General features: G+C 43.9%; 2 protein-coding genes across 3 annotated transcripts in view; one reads left to right on the top strand and one right to left on the bottom strand.

Annotated features, from left to right (window-relative positions):
* LOC126263854 (COP9 signalosome complex subunit 5) overlaps positions 1-11,354 on the bottom strand; it is a 31,317-nt gene extending 19,963 nt beyond the window's left edge. Inside the window, exon 1 of the mRNA XM_049960949.1 lies at positions 11,031-11,354. Coding sequence (XP_049816906.1) covers positions 11,031-11,188 — 158 coding nt within the window. The 5' untranslated portion in view covers positions 11,189-11,354. The remainder of the gene's footprint in view (positions 1-11,030) is intronic.
* Positions 11,355-11,417: 63 nt separating this feature from the next.
* The window catches only part of LOC126263870 (transmembrane protein 65), a 598,567-nt gene continuing 584,011 nt past the window's right edge, over positions 11,418-25,973 (top strand). For both annotated transcript variants that reach the window (XM_049960951.1, XM_049960950.1), the window contains exon 1: positions 11,418-11,935. In XM_049960951.1, the coding sequence (XP_049816908.1) occupies positions 11,479-11,935 (457 nt within the window). In that variant the 5' untranslated portion in view covers positions 11,418-11,478. The remainder of the gene's footprint in view (positions 11,936-25,973) is intronic.

Below are 25,973 nucleotides of genomic sequence, written 5' to 3'. Positions count from 1 at the left end.
CAGATGGGTTGAAGGGGAAGGAAAAAGGGTGAAGGAAAAGGACTGCAGAGGTCTAGGAAAAGGGACAGATTTTGGGAAAGTCACCCAGAACTGTGGGGACTTACTGTAGGGGATCAGAAGGAAAGACCTCTCCAGTCCTTTACCTTCACCCTTCTTCCTTCCTCTTCAACCCTTCTGCCTGAAGGAGCAGCAGCCACTGGCTCTGAAAGCTTGCCTGTCACAATAGTCTTAATTGTGTGTTCTGCCGCCACTTGGTGAGAAGATTTTTTATCTATCCAATTAAATAATAAAAACAAAGATGACGTGACTTACCAAATGAAAGTGCTGGCAGGTCGTCAGACACACAAACAAACACAAACATACACACAAAATTCTAGCTTTCGCAACCAACGGTTGCTTCGTCAGGAAAGAGGGAAGGAGAGGGAAAGATGAAAGGATGTGGGTTTTAAGGGAGAGGGTAAGGAGTCATTCCAATCCCGGGAGCGGAAAGACTTACCTTGGGGGAAAAAAGGAGAGGTATACACTCACTCGAGCGCGCCCCCCCCCCCCCCCCCCACACACACGAGCAGACATGTCTGCTCGTGTCTGTGTATGTGCGGATGGATATGTGTGTGTGTGCGAGTGTATACCTGTCCTTTTTTTCCCCCAAGGTAAGTCTTTCCACTCCCGGGATTGGGTTTGAGTTAGGACCCCATTTCAATCAATGGTTGGTTTAAAGGGGAGGATCAAACTGCTAGGTCATCGGTCCCTTGTTCTGATTAAAATCATTATACAAGAGAAAAAAAGTGAGATTGACTACACAAAGCTGGGAGAAAGGGAAAATACCATAGGAATGACTGAAGGGCAACAAACACTAAGACAAGAAAAACACAGAGAGATGCCAGAAACAGGTAGAAGGAATTAAAACAAGAGAGCAGATGACCATGGCTGGCTGATCACGAGAATAAAGAGGGTGAGACAGCCACTCTGTGAGACATTAAAACCTCCTGCCCAAAAGCATGGGCATGGAGGACGCAGAGGGATAAAGGACATGTGCTAATACCTACATAGAATTATAAAACCCACTCTCACAGATAAAACGTAAAACCAAATCAGCTGATGAGGCAATGTCTGCTAAAATTAACAGTAACTAGACTGGTAACTGAAGATTATGACGCAGGGCAGCAGAACAGTATATGGGCCACTGTCAACCGTGCACCACACCAGCACTGAGGTGGGTCATCACTGCGCAGGAGGTAGTCATGTGTCACCCATGTGTGGCCAATGCAGAGCTGGCAGAGAACCACGGAGTACCAGCGAGAGGCCGGCATGGAGGACTTCCACACACTCGTAGTCTCCTTAATGGCACGCAGTTTGTTGTGCATACTGAGACAATGACATTCGCTCTTCCAAAGCAAAAAAACCTGGTGGCATAATAATGAACGCAGGTCAGTGATGGGGATGCCAACCTGCAGAAGCGGTTTCCATGTAACCTGTTTGCCCAGCCTGTTGGCAAGTTCATTTCCTGGGATTCCGATTGACCCGGGGCATAGACACCACTGAACGACTGGACCGTTCCAGGGCATAGATGGACTTCTGGACGGTCGCTACCAAAGGATGGTGAGGGTAGCACTGGTCTATAGCTTGTAAGCTGCTCAGGGAGTCAGTAAAGAGACGAAATGACTCACCAGAGCATGAACGGATGTACTCAAGTGCATGAGATATGGCCACCAGCTCTGCAGTGAATACACTGCAGCCATCGGGCAAGGAATGCTAGCCTCTGTGGACGTAGGCGAAGTCAACATGACCATTAGCCATCCAGCCATCAGTGTGAACCACTTTGGAGCCCCGGAACATGGCAAGAATCAAGAGGAAGTGATAGTGGAGAGCCGCAGGGTTAACTGAGTCCACAGGGCCATGCGTAAAGTCCAGGTGAAGCTTTCGCCTAATTTTACACTATGGAGGTGTACGTGAATGGACCTTGAGTACAGGTGGTAAAGGGAAGGACTCCAGTTCAGACAGAAGGGATCAGACATGAACCGAAATCTTAAGCCCTAACCTGGGTCGCCGCTGTGGGAGATGAACTGTCATGGTTGGGAAAACGAGACAGTAGTTCACATGCTCAGGAGAACTACGAATGTGTGCAATGTAACTGGCAAGCAGTTGTGCACTCCTAACTTTCATTGGAGGGACACTGGACTCCACCAGCACACTGGTCACCGGACTTGTCCTAAATGCTTTCCCCGCTAGTGGAACACCACAGCGGCGCACTGGGTTGAGTAAACGCAATGCTGCGGGTGCTGCCCCAACCATAAACCAGACCCCCATAGTCAAGGCGGGATCGAACAAGGGCTCTGTAGAGCTGCAGCAATGTAGAGCGATCTGCATCCCAGTTCGTGTTGCTCAAGCCGTGGAGGGTGTTGAGGTGCTGTCAGCACCTCCGCTTAAGCTGACAAAGGTTAGGAAGCCAATTCAATTGGGCGTTGGAAACCAGTCCTAAGAATCGATATGTCTCCACGATAGTGAGTGGATCGTCATTAACCCGTTCGGGACATGAGGCTTGTATAAGTGGCCCGATTGTCGTACCAGAAGGCATCAATGATTTGTGACTACACGGAAAATATGGGAGCCGATCACTACTGTGCACTTTACCATTTTGCCAGAAAATCCCTCAGATGGTGGGGGAAAATGTTCTTTTGGTTATTCGAGGTACGATATTCACTTTTCTAATATGCCTTGGCCTAATTAGTAAATTTTTATTTTGACAAAAGGGTAATTGTTCTGGCTAATTTCAGGTGGGGATCGTCAACGCTTACTTGCTATATGTCATCATAGCAAAGAAAAGAGGAGAGACACCAAAGACTCATTTGCAGTTTTGGAAGAGTCTCGTCAAGGAGCTTGTGGGCAACATCAGGGCTCAACCAACCCACAGAGGAAGAGGCCACACACTGAGCATGGTGACCTACACAGGATGACGGCCTGTACCAAGCTATCGCAAGAATGGACACTGGAAAACAGGGTGACTGTGTTGTTTGTAGTGATCGCTCCAAGCCAGGAGGGTAAAAATGGTCCCCATTTTTTTTGTGAAACTTGTCCGTCCAACCCTTCTCTTCATGTGCCTGAGTGCTTCAACAGGTATCACAAAGTAGCAAAGTACCGAAAGGGCTTGTAAAATATGGTTGTTATCTAAAAATTGATATGCCAAAGTTGTAAAGTTTGTTTTAAGCAAACTTCATGAAATTTTGTAGTTTATTAACATACATCAAATTTTTCATCCCTCAAGATGGACTTTTTATTTTTCTTCCCACGGACGTCCCATAAGAGAGAAAATTGTATTTTATGTGTCTTTTAAAGCTAAAACTTTAAAGAATAAGATACAACTAATTTTAATATGTCCAATTCAATGCATCGGCTTTCAACTAAAAAAACATTTTTTTTCTATTTTAACACTACCGCCAAGTCAAAAAGTGTGCGATATGGAATAATGAAAATAGTATGCCAGTAAAGAGCATGTTTTAAGCTTCATTTACAAAAAAGTTACACCAATAAGTCAAAAACTGTAGGTTTTATAAGAGACGAAAGAAACCTAAGGGATATGGAATCCGAGCAGCGCTGCCGAATTGCTCTGCTTTGGGGAAACGTGTTCTGTCCTGAAAGGGTTTAGGTAAAGTTCTGATTCCGGATGAACGGTACGATGCTGACAGAAGTGCTTGACACACGATTTCATGGCTGAAAACTGGAAACCATGGGCTAGAGCCCAGGACTGCGCCTTGTGGATGACTCCCTGTAGGCGCTGGTCAGCAACACCAGTACTGGAGGAGCAGTACGAAATGCAGAAGTCATCTGCATACAGAGAAGGCGAGACAGACAGATGGCCCTACAGCTGCTGCTAGACCATTAATAGCCAATAAAAATAGAGAGACACTCAATACAGAGCATGGTGGGACCCCATTCTCCTGGATAGGGGCGAGGGGGGTTGGAAACAGAAAGTACGGAGCGACAGGAAATTTTGAATAAAAATCGAGAACGGGCCATGGAGACCCCACTCATATAATGTGTCACCAGGTCGTGTCATAAGCTTTTTGTAAATGAAAAAAGACAGCAAGCAGATGTTGGCGTCTGGAAAAGGCTGTTCAAATGGCAGACTCGAGGGACACAAGACTATTAGTGGTAGAGTGACTCTGGTGAAAACTGCCATAGCATGGAGGTAGTAGACCATGTGACTCCAGGACCCAACACAACTCCCGACTCACCATATGTTCTAGCAGCTTACAAAGAACGCTGGTGAGGCTGATAGCTATCCACATGAAGTGGGTTTTTACCGGGTTTGAGCACAGGAATGGTGGTGCTCTCCTGCCATTGCGATGGAAAGACGACATTGCACCAGATCCGGTTGAAGATGATGAGGAGATGTCGCTTGTAGTCGGACGAGAGATGTTTAATCATCTGACTGTGGATCCGATCTGGCCCAGGAGCTGTGTCGGGGCAATGTGCAAGGGCGTTGAGGAGCTCCCACTCCGTAAATGGGGCGTTACAGGGTTTACTGTGATGTGTACTGAACAAGAGGACTTTCCCTTCCATTTGCCATTTGAGGATGCAAAAGGCTGGGGTGTATTTCTTTGACGTAGAAGCTTGATCATAGTGCTCAGTAAAGTGATCGACAATCGCGTTTGCATTGGTAGCTAACACGCCAGGGACCCCTGTTGGGAGTCTGGTAAAAAAAAAAAACCACATGTCTGATCTTTGTCCAGACTTGGGATGGTGACGTATGGCAACCAATGGTCGAGACTTACTTCTCCGAACACTCCTGTTTCCGTTGTTTTATAAGCTGACGGATGCAGGCATGGAGCTGTTTAAAAGCAAATAGGTGCTCTAGGGAAGGGTGCTGCTTATGTTGCTGTAAAGCTCACCAGCACTCTTTTAATTGCCTCAGTGGTTTTTGGCGAATAACAAGGGACAGACTTTCACTGGGGGCACCCTAAAGAACAATGGATCGCATTTTCCGCCATAGAAACAATCGTTCTACTGACCTGCTCAACCACAATATCAATGGAACCATGTGGGGGAGATTCAATGCTGATAGCAGAGGTGAAAGCTTCCCAGTCCGCCTTGTTTAAAGCCCATCTGGATAGACGTCCGGGGGATTGGCACGGAGGGAGTGAAAGGAAGATGCGAAAGTGGTCACTACCACACAAGTCATTGTGGGCTCTCCAGTGGACAGATGGGAGAAGTCCTGGGATGCAGAGGGATAACTAAATGGTTGAGTAATTCCCATAAGCCACTCTGAAATGTGTGGGGGCCCCAGTATTTAAGAGGCCGAGGTCGAGTTGAGACAGTAAAGCACTGTGCCACCCCACAAGGGGTTATGGGCATTAAAATCTCCCTAAAGTAGGAAAGATTTAGGGAGTTCATGAAACAGTGCAGCCAATACATTCAGGGGTACTGCTCCATCTGGAGGAAGATATACGTTGCAGACAGTAATGTGTTGCGTCGTCCTTATCCTGACAGCCACAGCTTCAAGAGGGGTTCGAAGGGGCACAGTTTCACTACACACTGAGTTCAGGACATAGACACAAACTCCACTTGACACGTGATTATAGTCGCTATCATTCTTATAATATCCCCTATAGCGTCGGGGGCAGGGGTCTGCATTGCTGGGAACCAGGTTTCTTGCATGGCAATGCAGAGAGCAGGTGTAAAGCTTAACAATTGCCATAGCTCAACGAGGCGGTGGAAAAAAATGCCGCAATTCCACTGGAGGATGATGTGACCATGAAGCTGGGAAGGCATGAGTGCTCAAGGAGGCAGTTTACCCCTCAGGGTCACCTGCTGCCACCTATTTAGTTCCTGAGGAGTCTATATCCATTGTGTCTGAGAGTCCGGCAAGATCTAGGTCCTCAGCAGACACCAGAATGTCCAACTCATCCTCAGATGCAGAGCTTGTAGGTAGCAGTGGTGTGGGTGCCACTGCAATTTCCTTATTCTTGGGGGTTTTCTTTTTGGATTTCTCTCACTGTTCCTTGAGTTTCTCTAGCTGGGAGGGCTTCACTGATTCAGTCTCTGGGACTGAGGAGGATTGTGAAGCTCTAAGACCAGCTGCTTTTGAGTTCTTCAGCCCCTGGGTGCCATCTTTCCTAGTAGTAGAAACCTGGGAAGGGAGGGACCCAAGGGACCCCGTCCTAGTGAGAGGAGCCGAAGAAGGCTTACGCTTCTCCAGCCGAGAAGTGGGAACTGATGTCCCTGATGGTTGGGGGGATAGTGCTCCTGAGGTAGGTGGTGCGGGAGCAACAGGGAGGGAAGTGCCCCCCACAATCAATGGGGCAGGTGCAGTCTTACGGCTCTGGGAACCGACTGGAATTGGCGGAGCTGATGAGGTCATAACTGTTTTTGTAGTGGCGGTGTAGGATGTTATAGGCACAGGTTGTAGGTGTTTAAATTTCCTCTTATCCTCAGTGTAGGTCAGTCAGTCCAGGGTCTTGCATTCCATGATTTTTCCATTCTTTCTGGAGCATCCAGCAGTCTGGTGAGCAAGGAGAATGGTGCTCTCTGCAGTTGACACAGATGGGAGGTGGGGCACATGTAAGTATTGAGATGTGATGGACGTCCACAGTCGTGACATACGACACTGGACATACAGCAGGAAGACATATGCCCGAACTTCCAGCACTTAAAGCACTGCGTCAGGGAAGGGATATTTGGCTTGACATCACACTGGTATACCATCACCCTGACCTTCTCGGTAATGTATCACCCTCGAAGGCTAAGATGAAGGCACCGGTGACTACCTGATTATCCTTTGGACCCCTATGTACAAGCCGGCCAAAATGAACACCTCATTGCTCTAAGTTGGCGTGCAGCTCATCATTAGACTGCAAATGAAGATCCATATGAAATATAATACCTTGGATCATATTTAAGCTCTTATGGGGTGTGATGGAAACACAAACATCTCCCAGCTTGTCACCGGCGAGTAGTGCCCGTGACTGGGCAGAGGCTGCTGCTTTTATGAAGACTGACCCCGTTCGCATTTTGGACAATCCCTCCATTTCCCCAAACTTTTCCTCTAAGTGCTCCACAAAAAAATGAGGCTTCATTGACATGAAGGATCCCCATCAGCTATCATCATATGAGGTACCAGGGAGAATGAGATTCGCTGCCATCCTTAGCCTCATGTTCCTCCCATGGTGTGGCCAGGGAATGGAATGATTTGGGGTCACATTTTTTCACACTGTATTTAGACCTCGACCGCTTACAGACAGCTGGTGTTGCGCCACCAGGAAGAGAAGACGTAATACGCTTCATGGCGTGTCATCTGCCCTGATGCCACCCACTGCGACCGGGGGCCATCCCCACGTGCGCCATCCAGCCGCAGCAAAGGCCACCTGGCAGGATGGCCATTGCCGGGATTCCCAATGCCACAGGGTGGCGGGCGTCTACTCCTTGGCATACGTGAGGAATTAATGACGCAGACCTCAGTAGAGCAATCCCTGTGTAGTCAGGGGGGTTACAACCAGCAGGGTACATGGTGGCCCCACCACCATGGACTGGCAGCCATGCTGGATATGAGGTGCAAAGAAATCTATGGTCATCATCGGTGCAGAAAACAACACTGCATAGTGGATGGAGGAAAATGCACACAGGAAGGTGTCCCCATCCAAGAGACGAAGAATGAGCAGATTTCATTTGATGCTGAGGTGCTGTTCCAATACAGTTGGAGAGCCTGGCAATGCTGATCAAGTTTAGAGGGAATACCAAGTGCCGAGGCATGAATGGGAAATTGGATTGAGGAGGGAGGCATGCTAGGGTAGTCCGTGCAGTTGTGCAAAGACACTGTACCAGGGTGGTGTAAGGGTTAGTGCATCTGCATAGTGAGCAGTTCAGATATTTTCTGCAAAGCAATAACTGCCAACTTTGGAGACACAGAAATCAGTAAATTACTATGTTTCGTATATATTAATTTGCACCAGTGGGATTATATTTTGAAAACAATTCTCACTTCGGCAAAACATAATCATTTCACAAAAGAAAGAAATTAAAATTAACTTTAGGATTAACTTGCATATGTCATTTAGCAATCTATTTTGACAGTTAGGAATATTAGCAATATTCATTCAGTATATTTATCCACTGTTGTAATTTATTACCAATACAACTGAATTTGAGATTCATAATGCCATTTGTCAAACACAACACAGAAGTAATCTCTTTGTAATGAGGGGGATGAATAAGCATCATTTGCAAAGTGTATCTTTTATTTATAATGATGAAAGAAACACAATCCTGGAGTCCAAAACTCAAAATCTTCGTTAAACTTCCTCAGTGTCTGCACTTTGTTCTGATATTAGTGGTACATACTGTTATTATTACTATTTTTCAAATTAATGTCCGAGTAACGAGAGCTCAGTTAAATCATGTTAATATGAATATCATCAAATTCCAAAGAACACGTCAGTTCATATAGTAAAATAATTATTATGTAATTTTGGTTGTAGAGACCGAAAATGATTGAATTCAGTTTATTGGGAGAATACTAGGAAAATGCAGCTCATCTATAAAGGAGATCATTAACAGCATAATTTTACAATTCATTTTCTAGTACTACTCGAATGTTTGGGATCCCCACTAGATCATGTTAAAGGAACACACAGTAGTATTTCAGAAATGTGCTGCTAGTTCTGTTACCTGTAAGTTCAATCAACATACAAGGGTTATAGAATTGCTCCGTGAATTCAAATAGGAATCACTAGAGTTAAGATGATGTTCTTTTCACGAGACACTATTGTGAATGTTTAGATAACCAGTATTTGTGACAGACTGCAGAATAATTCTATTCCCAACAACAAATATCTTCGGTAAACGAGATGAGAAACACTCATACAGAAACATATAGAAAGCCGTTTTTTCCCTCGCTCTATTTGTGAGTGGAGCAGAAAAGGGAATAACTAGGAGTGGTTCAAGGAACTCTCCACCATGTATCATATAGTGACTTTTGGAGTATGTATATATTTGGAGGTAGATCCAAACACAGTAAAAGTTTATTAACATGTGCAGCTCATCACCACATTTGACTCAAACTACATACTAAACATGATAACATCACTTCACTTTCTGGTGTAACAGCACAAGAAATTTCCATCGTGATAATTGCACCTAGAAGCCTAGCGTGTTATCGTGAAGATCTGTGGAGACTCAACCCATTTTATATATATTTAAAAAAAGGGAATTGGGTTCTTCAATCAATAAATTTCGCACAAATACACTACTGTAGCTGTAACTGGTGTAGGGCGAATGACGTCGGTTCCTTATTATTTCACATTTCACATGCACCTGTGATCAAACAGCTTAAACAATAATGTGTGCAGAAGCAATGTGGGGGACACTAGACATTTTTGAATGCAGTGAATAGATGAAAACAGTCCTGGTTCATTGCATATCCTACTTATGACACTTTCTTGGAATAGAAAGCTTACTGTCCACATTGGCACTGGTTACTTGGTATGAAGCATAAGTGCAACGGATGTTATATGGTGGGCAAGTATTTGACTAGAGCTTGCTTCCTCCAGCCTTCTATTATGGACCCAGATGATGTTCACAAACAATATCTGAATTCTGAGTAGAATCCGTTGCAATTCTTGTTAACACATCAGAGAGGAAATCAACCCCATCAAGTACTATAGTTAAGTCGGCATAAGTTAATCTCTGACAGCCGCAGTGGGCTGGGCGTGGCAGCTTCGTGGGCCTACATTAACCAATGGCATAACACGATTTTGTAAATGTCTTCTGGAAGTGCCTCAGCTTTGCCACAGTTCTCTAGATGGCTTCTGTTACCAACTCCTGCCACCAGTGCTTCACAGTTAAAAGCTGGCAACAGCACTGCAAGCTGTGAGGGATCTTCTTATACCATCGAGATTACAGATAACAGTTATTAGAATAAGGGGTGGAGAAGTGTAAATGTAAAATCTATTACAACAAATCAAATAATTATCAATTGTGAGGCTAGAATTGTCTTAAAACTACAAGTCAAAAATGGTAAAGAATGAAAGATTGACGTGGTGTCAAGTGGTGATACATATCAGTGACAACTAATTATTATTACAATACAGCATTTACCTTTTATTGCATTATGTTAATGCATTTGTCTTAATAATGATTAGGTACTAGTTTCGTTCAAATTTTGGACATCTTTGGGTCCAATGTAGATGCAGACCGACCTGTCAATTTTATGGTGCTGTGAGAAGTGACTTGCATAAGCTATGCACCACACAAAGAACTGATTGGTTGCTCTGCAACTACACTTGATCTGAAGATTTTCAAAATCTAAAATGAAACTGGTAATCATTATTAAGCCAAATGTGACAATAGGCTGCAATAAAACAAAAATATTAGAATAATAAAGAATAACTTACTTTCTGGCATTTGAAGATAAGAAATTTTGGTGCAAACAAATGACAACAATGGGGGAAGATAAGTGAGAAGAATTAAGAAAATCTACTGTAGAACACTAATTGATAAAGAAGCTTCAAAACAATTCCACTGAAAATGTAAATATAGAAATAACAGATCAAATCTACAGAAGGGGAAAAATATAACTAAAAGAAGAAATAAGGGATACACAACTAGACACAGCAGATTAATGTTTTACAACAGTATTCATGATAAACATTGTGATGTGGAATGTGTCAATTTAAAAAAATATTCAAAAACAATTTAAAAAATCTGTATGGCAATATGCTAGCCAATAAGATGTTCATAATGGACTAAGAAGTTAGGTTCAATACGAAGAATGAAAATAAAGGCAACAAGTCTAACGATACACCACAATCAGTAATGCGACTCCATTCATTCTGCACGTTTAAATACGAATTAACAAGCTTACATTACTTGCGTAAGAAACAAATTTGTCTGGTTTAAGGTATCTAAATGTTGTGTTCCTTGACATAAAAAAATAAACTGAGTAATAAAACAACTTCAGCGTTGAAACAGACCGCGTGAACGTTGTGGCGAAGTATACAATATATCATGAACAACAAATAAAACTTATCTACACTTACTCTTTCTCCCATGGTTTCGCAGCAAGTATGTCTTGTTGTTGCTTACGATCATATCTGTATATTTCATCCACTGAGCTAATTGTTTCTATGTTATTCGACATTTCCCATGTCTTCTGAGCGATTGCCGACTGTGTTTCAGACGACGATCCACTTGCCATGATAAATTCTAAAAATTGAGATTAAAAGGGACGTTCCACAACCTACCGTTTTCGATAGTAACGTGTCTCGTTTCACCTGGAAATCACTGTTCCTTAACAAATAATATTTATTTCCAACATACCTAACCACAAAGCTACTCCTCACCAGTATCGCACCTCAACTGTTGACAATACAACAGCGCAATTCTAAGAATTCCCGCCAGGGTTGACAGTAGCACCATGGCTTCGGATCGGGAGTCAGTATAGCAGCGTTCATCCGAAGTTCAACATCACGCGAGTGGTTGTTGACAATGAAGTCCCCGTTTTCGTTCAGTATTCTTCTAAAATTTTCCAATTTATTGCAGAGAGCTGAGAGCTGCCGCATCAATTCTTATCCCGGCTACTCATTTAGCACTCGCAATTCAAACAATATTACTCTTCAGTATTGCGGACTTCGGTTGTTTCACTCCACAAGAAAAGCGCCAAATTTAAGAAATGAAACTCATATGGCCAGATCAGCTGCGCGCAATAACATCCCAGTTTCGATATTCTCACGATATTTTAAAAACTTACAGACTGTTCCAGGAATAAACTCGAAATTATTTAGTAATTCGTCATGCTTGCTAATCGTGGACAAGTCGGTGTCAGCGCCTTTGACCAAACGCCAGGCTCAAGATTTAATACTTCGACTAACCGGAGAAGAAAGGAACGCACTTCTCTGCGCACTGCAGGAATTTCAGTCGGAGAAAATGAAAGCCGAATATGAAGGTACGTAAATGCAAAGGAACTGCATTTCGCTTGTTGTTGAACTTTATGTCAAATATTTCAATAATTATAGTTTTCAGATAACGACAGTAGTTTGAATAATTTGACTTTTAGCGCTACTGCAACCATAGAGGCATTGTTTTACTTTCTTTGCTTCGTGTTACAATCTAAAATACCTGTAATTCTCATATTAATTTTCAGGTCGTGCCCTGCAGATAACAGGATAATTTCAATGTTTTTCGCTTTTTTGAAACTTCCTTGTTCCTTCATTATTTTCCTGCATCCAGAAACCTGTTTCTTTACGCATATATTGTTCATTAATTTCAGATCCATAACAACTACTAACTTGTTGTTCCAGTTCGCATAGAATGCTAGTGACGATCAAGTGTTTGAATTATAAACAAAGTTATACGAGTCTTCTTTCGCGACTAGTTTCACGATGTGTACAGAGTACAGTACGTGATTACAGTTATTAGTTACCGTCAGGTCGAAAACAATGCTAGAATAATATGCCAGCAGTGATTTATTAGACAGCTAACGAGATTCAAAATGTATGTCCTATCGTGAACGAACTTGACGCATTATGACTTATTTGTCACGGGTACTAAATCGGCCTAGTCTGCGCACGTATTACAGTTGTTTTGGGAACAATTGAGAAAAGATTTATTAGAGATGTGCATTTAAACGATACTTTTTCAAACCAGTGAATAATCAATTGTTATTTTACTTGGGATGAGAATATTTTCTTAACAATAATGTTTTAAGATGAAGTCTAGCTTTTGATATCGGTATCACAGTCGCCCATTTACGCAACTAGGCCAGTGATTGTCCGAAGATGCGGTCTGACGAGCGAAGCCGGTGCTAAGAATCAAATTGTGCGCGACATGTGCCTGTTTGATCTGAATATTCGTACGTTGTCGGAAGATGCGGTCTGACGAGCGAAGCCGGTGCTAAGAATCAAATTGTGCGCGACCTGTGCCTGTTTGATCTGAATATTCGCACGACGGTCATTGTGGCAACGGAAACTTGGTGTCCTTAGACAGCTTCTCGCGGCAACAAATTCGGTACCACTTTCAAGTCACGAATTCGACTTCAGCTTTGTATAATTAGTTTTGTGTGTATCAGATAGTACTGTGATTGCGAATATTCAGCTATTTATTTGGTACTTTTCATTCGCTTGATATAGTTGGCTGTTCGAGTAACCCATGATTGGGAATCAGCCAATGACCAGGCGAAATGACAGTGGGACAGAGGGAGTCCCAAATCCCACAGTTGCCTTACAATCAAGGAACCGAAAGTCTTGGTCAGAACTAGGGGATGGGGAATATTTTTAATTTAATTCAGGGACGATAAGCCCCATACATAAATTTATGAAAGTCTAGTATATGTGCAGGTATAATTGTTTACATGTATGAAGTGTAGATGACATGCTCGACGTGTGAAGTGTATCTGATTGTTAAACATGCATGTCACTGTGATCCATTCAGCCGGAATGCAGGCGGAAGATATCTGTAATAATCGGATGAAAAAAGGTTTACGATATGTCGACAAACAATTAGTTATACTTGCATTTTTTCTGCAGCGTTGGGCTCATAACTTTCATATTTAGTTGCCTCGGCTAATGGCTGCTCTCAAGTCTTCATATTGAACAGTCATACTTTTGTTTCTTCAGCGGTGATCGGTTACTCTCATTCCAATTATCCAGGTCAGGGACTCGTATTTTTTGTGCAAACTACGCTTTTGAAACCGAATGACAACTGTTGACATTAACAAACTAAAAGTAGGCTAAATTAGAATGTCAGTGGTGTATGTTGCAGGATTCTTGTGGGAGTCGTTTACGGGATATCGTATTTTGAAAAGTTCGCACACCGACAATTGTACAATACCTGTTGTTGCATACACTAAGGAACAACAGAAGTGCAAACACTTGTTATGTGGATTCTTATCAGTAACGAGACAATTGACTGCCACAGGTTGTGTTCAAAATGACCACCGGCAGCTGCAATACACGCTTCCAGTCTGTTATGGAACGACTGCTGCACACTCGCTGGCATTTCAGCGAGGTTGTCCGAGCAGGCTACAATAATTTGTCGTTGCATATTATCGCGTGTAGTTGGTATCTTCTTGTAGACGGCGTCTTTCAGCTTTCCCCGCAGAATAAAAAGCAAGCATTCATGTTCTGTCTATGAAAAAAGGGCCTATGGGCTGCTGGTTCACTATCCAACTCCACGCGGTTGGACACCTTAGATGATGACTTTCCACCTGACGAAGCTAACGGTGATTGTCAACAGATAGAGTAGTAGATGTTGTGTGACTAGGGCCTCCCGTCGGGTAGACCGTTCGCCGGGTGCAAGTCTTTCGATTTGACATCACTTCGGCGACTTGCACGTCGATGGGGATGAAATGACGATGATCAGGACAACACAACACCCAGTCCTTGAGCAGAGAAAATCTCCGACCCAGTCGGGAATCGAACACGGGCCCTTAGGATTGACATTATGTCGCGCTGACCACTCAGCTACCTGGGACGGACAGTGTCAACAGATCAGTAGAGCATGTTTGGGCTGCTTACCTGGCCGTGATTGGTAAATGTGGCCTCATCACTCAACAAGATACATGATACATCTGGAGTATCCTGTCTTAATGCCCATTTACAGAAGTTAACACAATTTTCATAACCGTTTCCATGTTCTCTTGAAGGAGAGATATGGGACAGGAATGGAACCTGAGTCGATAGAGAATGCATAGGACAGGTGCCTGCCTCACACCACATCCTCGGGCGATTGCGTGGGAGCTAACGCGCGGATCAGCTGCAAGAGCGTTAATGTCCCCCTCTTCCTTCATCACTTGTTTCCTTCTGATACGTTGTCTAGGAGTTATACGACGACTTTCATGTAACTGGCTGAAGAGGTGGTTGATAAATATTGCAAGGTGGTTGACGTCTGTTGCCGCGTACACCGTGCAAGAACGAACTGCATTCTTGCTACACTCTCGACACACCATGAGCATACTGGCTGTTTCTACATTTGTAAATCCCATCGTCCACTCTCGGCATACTGACTGACTAGCAAGTCGCAATGCACTCAAGGAACACACAAGCATACTGTAAGCAAACCTAACATCATACCTATCAACTAAGCGGGCTGTATGGTACAAACGAGTGCCGATGTGGAAACTTTGTACAATACGATGTCTCGTAAACGACTCGCACTAGACTCCTGCAACAGACATCACTGACATTCTATTTTACCATACTTTTAGTCTGTTAATTTCAATAGGCATTATTCCATTTTAAAAAGTATGTTTGCCACTTTCTAAATATTATAACAATCTGTTTATTGCCTAAAAATATGAGCCCCTGACTATTAATCCATTTTGTAAAAACTGCAAGTCTATAACTCATTTCATATCTGCAATATCTGCGGTGCAAGTTTTAAATGATTCACCCTGTACATTACGTCTTCTCTTCAGCATACAGATTAATCTTGAGAGAGGTTCTTTCATACGTCACTGGAAATTGATCCAAAAGCAATGCAGACTGCGTGCTGTACTGAAGTGGAATGATTTCTTGTCTCACTGTGTACATTTCTTTACAATCAGCTTTTAGAGTGGGAAGCGGAAGTGCACACGTACATTTTTTCCCGTTACGTATCCACATTGACGTCTGCTTACTCAATCTGTAATCTCAGCTGACATATGCAGAATGTATCATAACTAATAGCGTAAACTGGCACAGGTAAAAATATGATAATAGAGGCAAAACCGTTCCAATAAATATAAGTACGCAGACGAACCGTTCGTGAGATTTCCAAGGTGTGGTTACGAGCTACTGACTTCATTAAGAAATATTGCTGTAGTTGGTACAAACGTATAAACGAGGATATTCGGTGAATGGACTGGCCTGCCCATTCCCCCGACTTAAATCCCACTGAGCACGTGTGTGATGCGGCGGGAGGATGTATTGCAGCACGTCCACCTGCGCCAACGAGCCTCCAGTAATTGTCAACCGTGCTGGTGGAGGAATGGAACGCTCTCCTACAAGAACTAACTCCTTACCAACCTGCCAACATAGGAGTACATTACAGACCCTCCAGCAGATCATAAATTGTTGTCCATGTGATTACACACCGTATTAAGAACCATGTACCGCCGTTTGTGATGTCCAGGGGAACATCATAAATGGCAGTGACTTCAGTACAATTATTCTCTTTGAATGAAAACTTCGTTTCTGTTCTTTTCATTGCTTATGATGGGCGTCTACTTACGTGTTTGGGGTAAACCTTTTTTATTTTTCGACATAGTCTTCTTTTAGACTTACACAGTTCGTCAACGCTGTTGTAATTGGTTGATCCAGTCCGAATAATAGGGATTGTCCAAGTCTGCAAAATAGCTATTAGTTGCTGCAATCACCTCCTCGTTTGAGTAAAATGTTTGTCTCATCCGCCATTTCTTCAAATCGGGGAACAAATAGTAGTCCGAGGGAGCCAAGTCTGGAGAAATGGGGAGATGTGAAACGAGTTGGAATCCTATTTCCATTGATTTTGCCACCACAACTTCTGAGGTGTGTGCGCTGGTGCATTGTCGTGATGGGAAAGGACTTTTTTGCGATCTAATCGCCGGCGTTTTTCTTGCAGCTCAGTTTTCAAACGGTCCAATAACGATGAATAATATGCATCTGTAATAGTTTTACCCTTTTGCAGATAGTCGATGAGGATTATCCCTTGTGAATCCCAAAAGACAGCCGCCATAACCTTTCCGGCCGAAGGAATGGTCTTCGCTTTTTTGGTGCAGATTCTCCCTTGGTAACCCATTGTTTAAATTGTTGTTTGGTCTCAGGAGTACAGTAATGTATCCATGTTTCATCCACAGTGGCGAAACGACGGGTAAAGTCTTGCGGATTCTCCATGAACAGCTGCAAACAATCATTGCAACACTTCACACGATTCCGTTTTTGGTCAAGCGTGAGCAATCGCGGAACTCATCTTGCGGGCAGCTTTCTCATGTCCAAATGTTTATGCAAAATATTCTTTACCCATTCATTCGAGATGCTCACAGCACTAGCAATCTCATGCACCTTAACTCTTCTGTAATCCATCACCATATCGTGGATTTTATCAATGATTTCTGGAGTCCTAACCTCCACAGGGCGTCGAGAATGTTCAGCATCACTTGTGCCCATATGGCCACTCCGAAAACTTTGAAACCACTTATAAACTGTTCTAATCGAAGGTGCAGAGTCACCGTAATGTTTATCAAGCTTGTCTTTAGTCTCCTGAGGTGTTTTGCCTTTCATAAAGTAATATTTAATCACCATACGAAATTCTTTTTCGTCCCTTTTTTGACAATCACTCGACTTCCTGATTCACACGAATGCCGAACACAAAGAAATAGACCAATATGGCTGATATTTGTTGTGCGCTCTTTCCAAAGATGCTACTAACTAAACATGACCGGTGGTGCCATCTCTCGGACATTGCACGGACTTTTCAAACGCCCCTCGTATTTCGTTCACTTACCTTCCGTACCCCGAAAGACTAAGCACTGTAGTTAACGTGAGGGGAGGGTTTCAAAGTTGACACCAAATTAGACCAATATACCAGGCGCTTGTAATTAAATTGACAGTGTTTCCTGTGCTGCACTGCGGGCAGTATAAATCGCAGGACGTTAAAACATCGTAGGTATGTTCATTAATCAATGCGCCCACGGAATACGCTTATAAAACTGATAGTTACACTTTCTGACACCAGGGGGAAATGTATCACTGTAAGCAATCAGAATGTGGTGTTGATGCATGGCTCGAGGAAAAGGGGAGGTAAGATCAAACACAGGATAACGGTGGTTTTGGAACGTTTATTAGAATTTGATCACAAGTTACAACACGTGTTCTGTACGGTCTTCCGACTCAGCAACATACTGCATCCGTAACACGACATGGTCGACATTACTCGCAGCTTATCCAGAGGGACCAGAGTGATATGTTGTCATACGCTGTCCATCAGAATAGGCAGAGTCTGGATACATACCTGATAGACACAGTCTTTCAGATATCCCCACAGCTAGAAGTCATATGGAGTTAAGTCGAGGGTCTGGAAGGCTACATGTCCTGAAATTGCCTAGAGATGATACGGTCGTTTCCAAAGGTTTTTCGAAGCAAACCATTCACCTGGCAAGCGACATGCGATGTCGCTCTATCTTGCATGAAAATACTGGTGTGGACACAGTTGCATTCTTGCAAAGCTGGAATCACGTGCTGCAAAAAATGGTCCTTATACCTTGTAGAGGTCACTGTATACCTAACACGTCCGCGACCTGTCATCTACTCGAAGAAAAGCTGACCGAGAATGAAGGATCATGTGAAACCACACCACACAGTCAAATAAGCTGCATGCAGTGGATGTTCCTGCACAGCAGGTGGTGGAGTAGAAATCAAAATACAACAGTTCTGTGCATCCATGGCACTACGTAGAATAAGACGTGTCTTGTACGTCCAAGAATATTCCCCAGCCACAAGTCGTCCATTTTCATGCGTTCCAAACATCGAAGGGCAAAGTCAATGCGTTGTAGCCTTTCTTGAGACTGTATTTGGTGGTCATTCTGAATCTTGTTGGGATACTAGTGCAAAATGCACCGCAAAATCGTTTGAGCTTTTGACCAAGGGTGGGACAATTACTGTGACACAGTTCTAGCACTGGCTGCAGAATCTGAGGCACGTACTGCACGGTCGGCTATAGCTACAGCAACTTTAGCAACATTTGCCATGGGAATGCGCCACCTCCCTCTTCCTGCTGAACCACCTAATTTCCCCTGTTTCTTCAAATGTCTTGAGCACGTTCTTTAATCAATTTATTGACATGAGACCTCCTCGCTGCTGTTTCTATCAGCGATACTCCCGCAGTCCAGCGTTGCTATTGCCGCCATTTCCATAAAACAATTTAGCGGCAGTGCACTGTCTTTTTTTCTCAATAGCCATTGAGTTTCGTATGGAAAGTTTCAGCCTTATTAACCCTTTACACCAAAAATGACTTCACAAAACAAATGAACATGCATCGCCAAGTGACGTCAAAACAGGAAACATTTCACATTCCGAGTGCTTATAGCGCCATATTTTCACCTGGTGGCGGAAAGTGGAACTATTATTTTGTTTTAGCATACTCCGCGAGCGGACCAATTAATGAACATACCTACGATGTTTGAGCGTCCTGTAATGTATTCAGTCCGCAATGCAGCACTCGGAACACCGTAAGTTTAGTTATAACCAACCGCTATTAAAAGCCGACATTACACTTGTACAACATCATGCTATTTTGCGAGTCAAAGTGGTGAGTCAGACCCGAATCGAAGGAAAGAAGATTGGAGTTAAACGTCTCGTTATCAGCGAGGTCGTTAGAGAGGGAGTACAAGGTCGAATTATGAAAGCACGGGGAAGGAAATCGGCCGTGCCGGTAGTCAAAGGAACCATCTCGGCAGTTGCCCGGAGCGAATGAAGGAAATCATGGAAAACCTAAATCAAGATGGCCGGATGCTGATTTGAACCACCGTCCTTCCGAACGCGAGTCCACTGTGCTAACTGCTACGCCTGCTTACTCGGTGACCAGTTGAATCCGCGCGGCGGGTTAACAGCCGCCGTAGTGTGGTTTTTAGGCGATTTCTAACCCTCGTTTAGACAAATGCTGGACTGGTACCTCAGCTCTGTCACAGACAATACTACAAACAAACAGTTAAAATATTATAACACACAGAACAAACTTTACACGATCCACAGGCACCATGCACGATCTTCCTTCCGTAAGCTATCTCTACGGTGGTGGCGTCAGGAAGGACATCCGTCCATTAGCCCAATCCTGCAAAAGCTAGATTCTTAATAGATGGGGTAAGCGCTATGAAAAAGAAAAAAGAAAGGAAGATTAACAAACTACACTAATACAACTTTGTTACAAAGTTATTACCCACTGTTACAAGTTACAGTTGCTCTTAAACGGCATACTATTTAGAAATTTCAGATTTATGTATTCTTTTTATTTCACACCGCAGGTCGATTCCTTTAACTGGCTTAAATATAGCAAGAAAATAGACATCAAGCGTTGACAGAAACGATATTATTCCACATGCATCGTTGCTTACTCAGCTACAATTGTAAATAGCGACAGAAATCATTTGTTGCAAACTAGCGTATATTTACTTCTCGTTTAAATGGTTAACAAGTTAATCACCCTGTTTGTTTTTGCAGTGTCCGGATCACAGCTGCATGGAAATACGAAAAGAGTTCCTGCAGACGCATACTGCTCTGACGGGCAGGTCTGTCTGTAGATGATTTAAAGGACATAAAATGAAATTTTAAAAAATCTAATCGACAGTACGTTACCTTCTCTTAATGTCTTTTACGAGCGGCGTTCAATAAGCTGAAAGCAGGTTAGGTTTATTCAGGATTCCAATACTTCATATTATTCTCCACTCTTTTGGCTACAAAACCCGATTTTTCAATATAATCTCCGTTCAATGCGACGGCCTTACGCCACCTTACTGGGAAGGCCTGTATGCCCGCATGGTACCACTGTACTGGTCGACATTGGAGCCAGCGCCTTGCTGCAACGAAACCTCCCTATCATCCATGTACTGCTGGGCCAAACAGATGGAAGTCGGAAGGCGCAAGATCCAGGCTATGGGGTGGATGAGGGAGAACACTTCAATGAAGTTTTGTGAGCTTCTCTCGGACGTGTAAACTTGTATGAGACCTGGCGTTGTCATGGGGAAGGAAAAGTTTGTGGCGGCGAACACGCTGAAGTCATTTCTTCCATTTCCTGAGGCTAATACAATACACTGTTGATCGTTGCACCTTGAGGGAGCACATAAAATAGAATAACCCCTTTGACCGTCACCATTATTTTCCCAGCTGAGAGTGCGGCTTTGAATTTTGTCTTACGAAGAGAGGTAGTAAGGCGCCACTGCATGGATTGCCGTTCTGTTTCCGGCTCGAAGTGATGAACCCATGTTTCATCGTCTGGAACGATGTTCGATAAAATTGCCACGATTAGCTTGGTAACGAGCACGCAATTCCGCACAGATAGTCCTTCGTTGCTCTACACGATCGTCTGTTAGTCGGTGATGGACTCAGCGGGCACAAAACCTTTGAGTACCTCAACTGGTGGACGAGTGTTTCAGCCCTACCAACACAGACGTCCATTTGTGCAGCGAGGTGTTTGATTGTGATCCGTCGATCATCTCGAATGAGAGTGCCTGCACATTCCAACATTGCAGGAGTTACAGCAGTGTGTGGCCGGCCGGCACGCGGGAGATCAGAAATGTTATTATGACATTGCTACGATGATGACAGACGCCTCGCCCAACGACCACCGTGTTGTTGTTCAGTGCCAGGTCTCCGTAGACATTCTGCAATTGCCTGAGAATATCTGCGAAGCTCTAGCCTTCCGCCAGAACACAGTGGCAGTTTCCTGCTTGGAAGGCACCTCCTGTACAGACGCCATTTTGAAGGCTAGGTGTAGCACGGCCACCTATCGAAACTTCATGAAACTACAGGTGCTGAAAAGGGAATATTCCACGATGTTCCGCCACAAATTCCACATTTTTTGAACCGAAATTGACGAGGAAAAAAGTGTTACTTATTGAATGTCCCTCGTACTTGTGAAAGTAGTAATAGATGATGTATGATCAGAACTTCCGGCAAGGGCTATTGCAAAATATTAGGAGGCCTCATCATTGAACGAGGAAGCCTACTGGACGTCAAGACTTGTTTTTGTTGCTGTGGCCTTTAGTCCGAAGACTCGTGTGATGTGATGGAGCTCTCCAGGCTATATATCCTTCATCCCTACATAATTGCCACAACCTATATCCATTTGCATTTGATTGCTGTATTCGAGCTTTCGTCTCCCTCTACAATTTTAGCCCGCTCCTCCTCCCACTTCCCTCCATTACCAAATAGACAATTCCGTGATGCATCGTGATAATTCTTATCAACTAATTGTTCTTGTAGTCAGGTCGTGTCGAACACATATTTTTTTGTAACTGTTCCCGAAAGAACAGATACCATTGATGACCGTGCAGCTTCTCTAGAATAAAATGATAATTAAATAGACACCCTAGTTGCAAACAGGCGTTGATATACATCACTGGGGACATGTTGAAAATGTGTGCCCCGACTGGGACTCGAACCTGCTTACATGGCAGACGCTCTATCCTATCCATTTCTTTCTTTTTTTTCGTTGCGTTTGGTCTGGGTGGACGTCACGAGATATCCGTTCAAGTTGATCGTTGATTCCTTTACTCAGTTTTTTTTTATTACAGAGGGCGAGCAGCCTAAAATTGTACAGTCCAGGTGAGTTTTTGATTATCCATCTGAGCCACCGAGTAATGAGTGTGATGGGCAAACATCTATTAGGCGCACTACCAATGTAGTGGTGTGGACATGTTGGGAATGTGGGTATCACGGGGAGCGTGCAAGGGATAAGTCCCTGTAGGCGCACTATCCTCTGTGCCCTCGGTGGTTCAGATGGATAGAGCGTCTGCCATGTAAGCAGGAGATCCTGGGTTCGAGTCCCGGTCGGGGCACACATTTTCAACATGTCCCCAATGATGTATATCAACGCCTGTTTGCAGCTAGGGTATCTATTTAATTATCATATCTTTCTCCCCTCCCTCCCCCCCCCCCCACCCAGTTCGTTTAAGCATCTCTACATTAGCTATTTGATCCCACCTAATCTTCAACCTTCTCCTGTGCCACCATAATTCAAAAGCTTCTTGACTGTGAATTGCTTATTGTCCAGATGTCTCTTTAGTACAAGGCTACGTTCCAGACAGATACCTTCAGAAAAAACTTCCTAACATTTAAATTTATACTCGATGTTAAAAAATTTGTGTTTATCAGAAACCCTTTTTTTTTGCTATTGCCAATATGCATTTTATATCCTCTACTTAGGTCATCAAGTTATTTTGCTGCGTAAATAGCAGAACTCATCGACTACTTTTAGTGTCTCATTTTTATATATAACTCCCTCAGCATCGTTGCTTATATCGACTACTTTCCATTACTGTTCTTGTTTTAGTTTTGCTTGTGTTCATCCTAGAACCTCTTTTCAAGACACTGTCCTTTCCGATCAACTGCTCTTCCAAGCCCTTTGCTGTCTGCCACAATCACAATCACATCGACAAACTTCAATTTTTTTTATTTCTTCTCCCTGCACCTTAATTCCCTTTCCAAATTTTTCTTGGCTTCGCTCACGACTCTGAAGAAATCGACACCTAAGAAGAGAAAAAACTGGTATGCTTCATAATGAGCCGCATTTATTGTCACATGTGGTCTATGAGCTACACAAATGCGTACGTCTGCAGATAATAAGTATCTCACATTGTTCGGGATTATTTAGCCGGTCACTTCACGATTACGGTGAATTCTGCCGCACTTTGACACATGTAGGACAGTCGAAGCTCGTGTCCAGTAACATGGCTATCAAACAGGAAAATCGCTGCCCTTCTTCAGTTCAGAATGCTCGACGCTCGCTAGGTCAATAGCCACCCTGGCCGCCCGCCAAGGAAATCGGTAGCTCTGGGCGCTAGCGGGCATCGTCGCGGAACACGGTGTGCTCTTTAATGCTTTATCTCAAATGTCTACCGAATATGAGAGAAAGTTTTGAAAAGCTGCTTGATTCCAGTACCATATAAAGAATGTAAAAACTCTACATGTACAAAATTTTATTGTGTTTAGAGGACTTAAGAATAAACTCTTGTTTATGTGACAAAAATATCATAGGTGCACCGTTTCGTTTCGAGGGTCCATAAAGTTTTTGACGCTAGTGATGTTCTGAGACGGTGTTCAAACGGCAGTGTCATGAATATCGTTTTACAGATGTTGCAGAAAATGTCCTTTCAGATTAATGCACAACTGACATCTGTGTGCTAATGATTCTGACACGTATATCGGTGTCTCGTACATCAAGCGTTTTATCTCCCCCCCCCCCCCCCCCCACACACACACACACACACAAAAATCCAGATTATAGAGTTGGGCGAACGTGTTGGCTATGATACTGGCCCATCTCTCCTAACGCAGGTGGGGACAACATGTTCTGACATCAACAGCAGTGTGTGGTGGGGCTCCGTCGTGCTGGAAACATAGTCGTTGCCTGACTGCTAGATGGCCATTCTCCAGCATTTCTGGTAATTACATACTATTTTGTACAAAGGGTAGCCACAGATAAAAAAGAATTTTCAAAACCGTTTTTACTTAAAAAAAGGTGTTGTGAATTAATGGATTTCACAGTGAATGAAGACTCTTCAAGCCGCTGTAGCTGTTTTGTAATACTTTATTACTAATGCTACATGTTTTGCACCGTTATAGGTGCGTCCTCAGGTGATGCAATTGTTAGCCCCCAAATAATTGGGAAGCTACGATGTCCCATAGTTTAGTTGCAAATAAAAAATGCTAATCCATTATAGGCTGTTGTTAATAATAAAATTGGCATTAAGCACCAGTACCGAGCGAGGTGGCGCAGTGGTTAGCACACTGGACTCGCATTCGGGAGGACGACGGTTCAATCCCGCGTCCGGCCATCCTGATTTAGGTTTTCCGTGATTTCCCTAAATCGCTCCAGGCAAATGCCGGGATGGTTCCTCTGAAAGGGCACGGCCGACTTCCTTCCCTAATCCGATGAGACCGATGACCTCGCTGTTTGGTCTCTTCCCCCAAAAACCAACCAACCAAGCACCAGTAGGTGAACGTCAGGCTGGTCACACGGGCTGATAGGACCATTAATCAAGTGTGAAAACGGCGACAGTTTGTTATGTCAATGCTACGGACTGATAATGAGTGGCTGCTAGTCCAACACCAACAATTACCACTTCTTAGCACTGGCATAACAAACTGTCGCCGTTTTCACTTTTGCTTAATGGCCCTGGCACTCCGAGAGTCCAGTTTGACATTCACCTACTGGTGCTTAATGCCAGTTTTATTATTGACTACAACCTATCATGTATTAACATCTTCGATTTACAACTGAACTACGAACATCATAGCTTCCCGATTGTTCGAGGGCTAATACACTACTGGCCATTAAAATTGCTACACCACGAAGATGACGTGCTACAGACGCGAAATTTAGCCGACAGGAAGAAGATACTGTGATACGCAAATGATTAGCTTTTCAGAGCATTCACACAAGGTTGGCGCCGGTGGCGACACCTACAACGTACTGATATGAGGAAGGTTTCCAACCGATTTCTCATACACAAACAGCAGTTGACCGGCGTTGCCTGGTGAAACGTTGTTGTGATGCCTCGTGTAAGGAGGAGAAATACGTACCATAACGTTTCCGACTTTGATAAAGGTAGGATTGTAGCCTATCACGATTGCGGTTTATCGTATCGCGACATTGCTGCTCGCGTTGGTCGAGATCCAATGACTGTTAGCACAATATGGAATCGGTGGGCTCAGGAGGGTAATACGGAACGCCGTGCTGGATCCCAACGGCCTCGTATCACTAGCAGACGAGATGACAGGCATCTTATCCGCATGGCTGTAACGGATCGTGCAGCCACGTCTCGATCCCTGAGTCAACAGATGGGGACGTTTGCAAGACAACAACTATCTGCACGAACAGTTCGACGACGTTTGCAGCAGCATGGACTATCAGCTCGGAAACCATGGCTGCGAGTACCCTTGACGCTGCATCACAGACAGGAGCGCCTGCGATGGTGTACTCAACGACGAACCTGGTGCACGAATGGCAAAACGTCATTTTTTCGGATGAATCCAGGTTCTGTTAACAGCATCATGATGGTCGCATCCGTGTTTGGCGACATCGCGGTGAACGCACATCGGAAGCGTGTATTCGTCATCGCCATACTCGCGTATCACCCGGCATGATGGTATGGGGTGCCATTGGTTACAAGTCTCGGTCACCTCTTGCTCGCATTGACGGCACTTTGAACAGTGGACGTTACATTTCAGATGTGTTACGACCCGTGGCTCTAACCTTCATTCGATCCCTGCGAAACCCAACATTTCAGCAGGATAATGCACGACCGCATGTTG

This window comes from Schistocerca nitens, chromosome 1 (assembly GCF_023898315.1).
Source record: "Schistocerca nitens isolate TAMUIC-IGC-003100 chromosome 1, iqSchNite1.1, whole genome shotgun sequence".
NCBI lineage: Eukaryota > Metazoa > Arthropoda > Insecta > Orthoptera > Acrididae > Schistocerca > Schistocerca nitens.
The sequence above is the reverse complement of the archived record's forward strand: the minus strand, read 5'-3'. Positions and strand labels throughout refer to the sequence as shown.